This window comes from Coloeus monedula (assembly GCF_965178545.1).
Source record: "Coloeus monedula genome assembly, chromosome: 7".
NCBI lineage: Eukaryota > Metazoa > Chordata > Aves > Passeriformes > Corvidae > Coloeus > Coloeus monedula.
This window is the reverse complement of record NC_138787.1, coordinates 37,447,861-37,454,428: the sequence shown is the minus strand read 5'-3', so window position 1 is coordinate 37,454,428 and position 6,568 is coordinate 37,447,861. Positions and strand designations below refer to the sequence as shown.

Below are 6,568 nucleotides of genomic sequence, written 5' to 3'. Positions count from 1 at the left end.
ACCCACACACAAAACTCCACTTCGCTTTCCTTTCGTTTTTTGGGGTTTTTTTAAGGCAGACAATGCTGCCTTTAAAGACTATTTATGGATGATTCAGTTATCCCACAAGGGCAGGAGCTCCAAAGGTGTCTCCTTTGAAAGGCTTCAGCTGTGGAGCATCTGCTGTCTGCGAGGGCCACCTTCCCTGGCAGGCGCAGGTGTTTTCTAAAGTGGGATCGTCCTGCCCAGCGCTGCAGGAAATGGGCACCCACAGATGGTTTCTAATCTCAAAGAGATGCAAGATATTTCACTGTTGTGGTTTTTTTTTTCTTTTAAATCTTGCTCCTTTGCACACCAAAGTTGTCCTCCAGCATCCTGCGAGGGAGTGCCAAGCCACCGTCATGACGCATCTCCAGGCAAATTAATTGAGATTTTTTTTTTTGTATGCATTTCATATTCGTTACTGAGGTGTTTAAAATTAATTTCATAGGAAAATGAGTCTAATGAATGCAACTTGGAATTTTTTAGGGAGTATTATATTCCGTTATTATAATTGTTTCTTCCCCTAATTAAATACTTCGGGGGAAGAATAAAGTAGAAATTCTTGATTTTTGAGGCAGTTAGATGAAAGTCAGTGATTTTTCAGCTGCTCTCCCACCCTAGGAGCACAGAGGTAGCAGTGATATTGCCATTTGTGCCTTTCCCAAGCCTCTGGAGACATCAGCACATAGATCCTTGTAGGCAAAAATCCCACCTGGGTGACGGCTTTGGGAGATCTTCACTTAAGCCTTTCAGTCTGAGAGGGTGAACAGGTTTCACTTCTGTTCTAGGGGGCAATTTTCATAACACAGACTACAAAACTTCAAGATTTCTGCTGTTCATAATTTTCTGCTGGAGGGATGAGCTCGGTCCTGCAAGAGGGGCAAAATCAAAGACAGAAGAAAAAAATATTTAATACACTTTTAATTCTCAATTGAGGTAATTTCTTTTTCTATTCTTGCTTTCAACATGTTTTTTCTATGCATTCTAACATGTGTTTTCTTAAAATCAATCCCATTTTTCTCAAAGGAAAAAGAATCTAAAGGCAGTGAGCTGTGACTAAGAGACTGAAAAGAGAAATAACTTTTCATGACAGTATAAACAGGTAAACGTAATTTAGTCTTGAGTTTTCAATGAGTTATACCTCTTCCCTTTAAGCTTTTTAATCTTTTACTTTTTTTCCCTCTAGCTCTTATTTTGATAACCTTACTTCCAGTTATGCTGCAACCCTTTCCTTTGGGCTTCTATGGTTGTCATTTTTCCATAGCCACCGACTCAGCTCAGAAAGAAACTGAGGGCAAACATTGCTATTTCAATTTGAGTATCTACAAGGCGAAATTTATCTGCTGACAAAGCCTCTCTTTGTTCAGTAACTCTTCTCTAACTGTGTGCAGTGTGATACTCCCTAAAGTTTTCCTACTGTCGGCATTTCCCTGCAAATCCTTAAGCTGCACCAGCAAACCCAGCCGAACACGTTATTTTACATTTTTAACTGAAATGCTTTTTGTTTTTATTTTAATGAATCCCCTAACTCCAAATTTAATTAAACTCATGTTTTTTAATTAATTACCAACAAATGCAAATAAGGCAAACTACACAAACATGTATTCACCGTTCCCTGATAGATACGTGGGTGGGTTATTTTAATCCTGAAGTGTCAGGATTTAAAAATCCGAAAGTCTTGAGGGTTACAACCCAAAAATTCTTTTCATTTTGGGCTTTATGAGAATATCTTAGCAGTGTATGACAGGGAGCTCGTCTGCTTAAAGGAGCAGAAAGCAAACTGCAGGTTCTTTAGCATTACCCGTGTTATTCTTGCTAATCAACGGTGACATTCAGCAGATTTAGGCCTGTGCATGCATTATTACATGCAAAAAGTAGAATACAATAATTTCATAGAATCCCAGTTATGTTCAACTTCCCTAAATGCTGACAAATGTGGATTCATGGAATGCTCTCTCTGGTTATTTAAGTGCAGCTAAACCAGAAATTCTAAATGAAACACGTAAGAGTTCAAGCATCAAACTCAAATGCTCTGAAGCCCAGGAACCTCAAATTTAAGGCATGCAATATAATCATGCTTAAAAATTAGAAACTCTCTCCTGTGAGGACAATACACAGTTGAATTACTTTTTTTAACTATGTAAATATTATTCTCAGGAGCAAATATTTCAAGATCTCATGAAATATTACTCTGAAGGGTTGCTTAGAAATTTCTTAGCTTCTCTGATCGCTTTTTTCAACCTAAACCCTGCAAAAGCAGCCTGTCCCTGATACATGGGATTATTTAAATCATTAAAGCAAGCAGGAATATTTGTTTCTGCTCCCTGCCTAAGCTTGACATGGATGAATTTGGCTGTGTCCACATGTCTAGTTCAGCTCAATCTCACAGTCCCAGGATGACCTGAATCCACACACTGAGATCTCAAGTTTGCTTAAAGCCTGAGCACAGTGCTTGAGCTCTGGCCCTCCTGGATCCCAGCCCAGAGTGCTGGCCCTCTACACCCTGGACACAAAACGAAGCCAGCACTGGAGTGCTCAGAAAGTTCCCTGGATGCTGTATTTTCCCATCAGTCAGCAGGTAAGAGCTGTTTTTCCTACTTGGCAAGGGTCTTTCTTATTTGCAGCAGCACTACACACCTATGGAAAACACATTCTACAAGTGTTTGCAAGCATTCTTGTTTCCACTTCTCTTTATAGTCCCTTTTAGACTACATTTGGAGTTTTATGCATCTGTATATTTATATATTTTATATATTTTCATAAACTTCGGGTTTTTTATACACATACACAACTCTCTGTGTACACATCCATAGAACCTCTTCTACTTCTCCCCATCCAAAAAAGCAGACAGATTTCTCCATTGTTTACCGTGGACTGGAAAGAAGAGATCAAAGGACTGACACTAAACCACCTATATCTCCATAAAGTGTTTTTCCGCCCCAAAAGATGCAAAATGTGAACACACAAATCTGTGGTGCCTCTTTTCCCACAAAAAGGACAAATCAACAATATAAAAGGGAAATTAACAGCTTTGAGACCTGCCCATATAGATAACTTCTGGGCTAGTGGGAGTTTTTCCAGCTCTCTGTCCCTCCACTTGCCCAGATGAAAAATGGGAACAAGCTGCCCCAAATGATCTTGTGCAAAAATTTAATTATGTTTAGCTTATCTAATTGATGTGTTTTGAGGAGCTTGGCTAAAAGATGTCATATGTGCAAGGCTATTTGTTGTGTTTAAAGATATTTGTGCTCCCATCCTTGGGAAAATTCCTCACGTTCCCTGTCCTGCTGCACTTAGAAATGATCCTATCTTGATTATGTTCCAGCTACCCAGTGTCAAAAATAATCAGGAATAGGCAAGATACAGCACAAGAGTGTTCTGCGGAAGGCTGTGAGTCCAGTGGCTCCTCCTTCCCCTCCTTGTCCAGTCTAAACACATGCAATCCTTTGGAAATAATAAATAAATAATTAAACCAGCAGGGCAATGTCCACTCGTCTCCTGAACAGTTCCTGTAACACGATAGTCCATAGGCAGCCATGCAAGATTTATCATCAGAATTTCAAGGCTTGAGAAAGTCCTTAAAATATCCCACATCCCCCCAGACAGCTCTTCCCAAAAATTGAGGAAATAAAGATATTCCCTCTTTTGCTTTTTCCCCGGTTTCCTTCCAGCCCACAGGTCGGTGAGAGGCTCAGGGACCATCAAAACCATCTTCGGCAAGAAGGGGTTTTCCTCCCTTAAGAAATATTGCAAACAGAAGATTCCCATGTTTGAAAGGTCAGAGGAAAAAAACATAATGCACTCATGAAGAGACAACCTCATTAATCCTGTTGTTCTTGGCCCAGTCAATAGAAGAAACATAAATGCTGTCAACACTGCGCTGCTAGATAAAGGATAAAAAGTGGGAATGAAATGTTTTACTGCAAGGACTGCTCTTATGGTTTGAGAACATTTCTGGAAATAACCTGAGCTGAGAAAATGTTCCCTAGGAGGAATACATTCTGTGGGAAACTGTGTGGAAGATAAAGTTTGGTCAGTGACCTTCTCACTATCCTCTAATCACACAGCACACACTGCTCCAAAGAGAAAAAAAGGGATACTGTGAAGCTAGGGACACTTTACCTTCCCCACATTACATGAATTGAAGTGGAAAACACAAGAGCATCATAAATCTCTATTTCATGCTTTCAGATACTGTAGTGAAGTAATAATCCACTGTAACTCACCAGGAAAAAAAAAATGTGACTTTTGGTTTAGGGCACTGCAATAACACCAACTGTGATACACCTTCAGTGAGCATAAAAACAAATGACTGGGAGTTGCTAAAAGGGGAACTTGCCTTTTCATCTGTGCAACATTAGAAATGGAGAAACAGCCTCACATTTCTCAACCAAAAGCAGGAATGACAGAGAGGGGGAAGGCGCCAGGCGAGACCTCTCCTGTGCAGGCAGCTCCCAGGGATGAGACAGAAAAGCTCAGTTTAAATACTCACATGTTAACGCAGCAGCATTCAGATACTGTATCTGCACAGGCAGTGAGAGTAAATATTGGCTTATGTGGTTACTCCTGGGAAGATTAGGGAGACATCAAATATGGATGTCCCCAGCACTCCACACACAGGGAGGGTATTGGAAAATTCCCACCTTTAGATATTTGTGGGGAATATCGCTTTCCCCCTTTTTTTTTATTTTTTATTTGTCCTTTGAAACCAGAATTACTGTAATTACTGTCTCTAAAAGGTGGTTATTTGAAGACTGGTGTTACACGCACGGAAATGTCAAAGCTTTTTTGGTTTCTGCAGCACGAATCTCGGGAATGCAGTGTGATCTTCCTGAAATGGCATTACTGGGGTAATGCCACAGCACAGAAGTTGGGTAAATATTTTCCTTGTGCTCATCAGTTGCTGGCTGTTGACAAATACACTACCTAGAGCAGTAATGCAGGGTAATGATGTCATTACTGGGGGATAAACATCGCAGCTGCCGTGCGTGCCTACAGTTCTTGCAAAAGAGAGCTGAGGAGGGCGAATTAGTTTGTGTACTCCACATCTTTCAAATATTTCACTAATCACCATAGAAATAATTGCAGGAGCAATTGGTGAGCTAATTCAGACACAGGCGAATCTGAAGTGCTCGAGTTCAAAATTACCCTTTTCTTTGAAGAATCCTTAAAGATAAAGAGAGTGGAGCGGACACAATGACATCTCTTTGTGTCTTCGTCCCTTGCTGGTTTCCAATGGGACATGAAACAGCGAGGGTGCAATAAGATAGTCTCTAATTTTCCTTCCATCCATCTGGAAGCAAGAGCTACCAGAAGTCTGACAAGACAGCCTGATCTCCAGCCAGATTTCTAGAAATGTTAAGAAGAGTTCCTTATTCAACAAGCACCTTCAAAACTACTTAACTACCAGAAAGAAAACCTCGGGTGTCTCATCAGCCACCACAATCACTCCTGGAAAAAGACCAAGAAGTGCCCTGCAGAATTCTCCTGCCACCAAACCAGTGTATGTATGTTTGTAACCAAACCTACATACATCAAATGATAGAGATGTATCATCCATACACAAGATAATGCTGTAACTACAGATCAGGAATAAAACCTTTTGGAAAACCTTCAAGAGGTAGGCAGAAAGGAGCAGCATTGTAAAAGATATTCTCTCGAGGCCTTCATTCAAAATAAACTTTTATATTTAAGTGTATTAATTTATGTATTAAGGAGATTCTTCCCTTTGCTTAGAGCTTTCCAAGTATAAACCAGGAACATCTCAGAGATTTGCAGAGGATGGAGGAGCATTTCCAGTGCTTTGGTCAGGTAGATACCAGCTGCAAAATGAGCTCAGGACCACACAGGACCTGCAGAGGCTTTGGGGGTGGTTTATGGCAATAGCAGAGAGTCACCAGCAGAATTTTCTCGCTCCATTTTGTGCAGTGTAACTTAATGGCATTATCGACATCTTCTGTGATATACATTCTGTGATCAGTGCAATTACTGCATGTCATCACCACTGTAAATTTACCCAGCCTGAAACCATTTTAAACTTAAACTGCATACTTAAGAACTACTATCCACCTCCTCTTTGTAAATTAGCTGTATGATTTATCTGTGGGAACCATTTCAAAAAGTATACATTCAGAAATACATATACCACATGATGTCTTTTCCATATGGCATCTCATAATTATTTTGCTGTGTGTGAACATGATGAAAACAGTTTCATAATTCTCTAAGGGTTAGGGTAAATTATTTCAATTAGACATATTTCAGAGCAAACATTACCTTAGGGTTTATTAATAATAGTACCTGAGAAGGAACAGCTGCCTTTTAAGCAGCGAGAGCTGTCAACTTCTCACTGCCCCCCTGTAGCACCCCTTTTGTGACTCTAAAAAAATGGTAGATTTTCTCATGCTTTACCTAAACAGAGAACTTGGCAGCAGAGACCTGGTTGTAATCCTCAGCAAGGGAGCTGGTGGGTGGATTTTTTTCTCTATAAACTCTTGTATAAACCACACCAGTCTCCTGGTATTTATTTTGTGTAATGTTGGAAATC

At 40.1% G+C, this 6,568-nt stretch overlaps 1 protein-coding gene across 4 annotated transcripts in view; it reads right to left on the bottom strand.

The window, feature by feature from the left end:
- Window positions 1–764: 764 nt before the first annotated feature.
- Window positions 765–6,568, bottom strand: part of LOC309574844 (uncharacterized protein) — a 68,881-nt gene continuing 63,077 nt past the window's right edge. For all 4 annotated transcript variants that reach the window (XM_082284774.1, XM_082284772.1, XM_082284773.1 and 1 more), the window contains one exon: window positions 765–890. In XM_082284774.1, coding sequence (XP_082140900.1) covers window positions 858–890 — 33 coding nt within the window. In that variant the 3' untranslated portion in view covers window positions 765–857. The remainder of the gene's footprint in view (window positions 891–6,568) is intronic.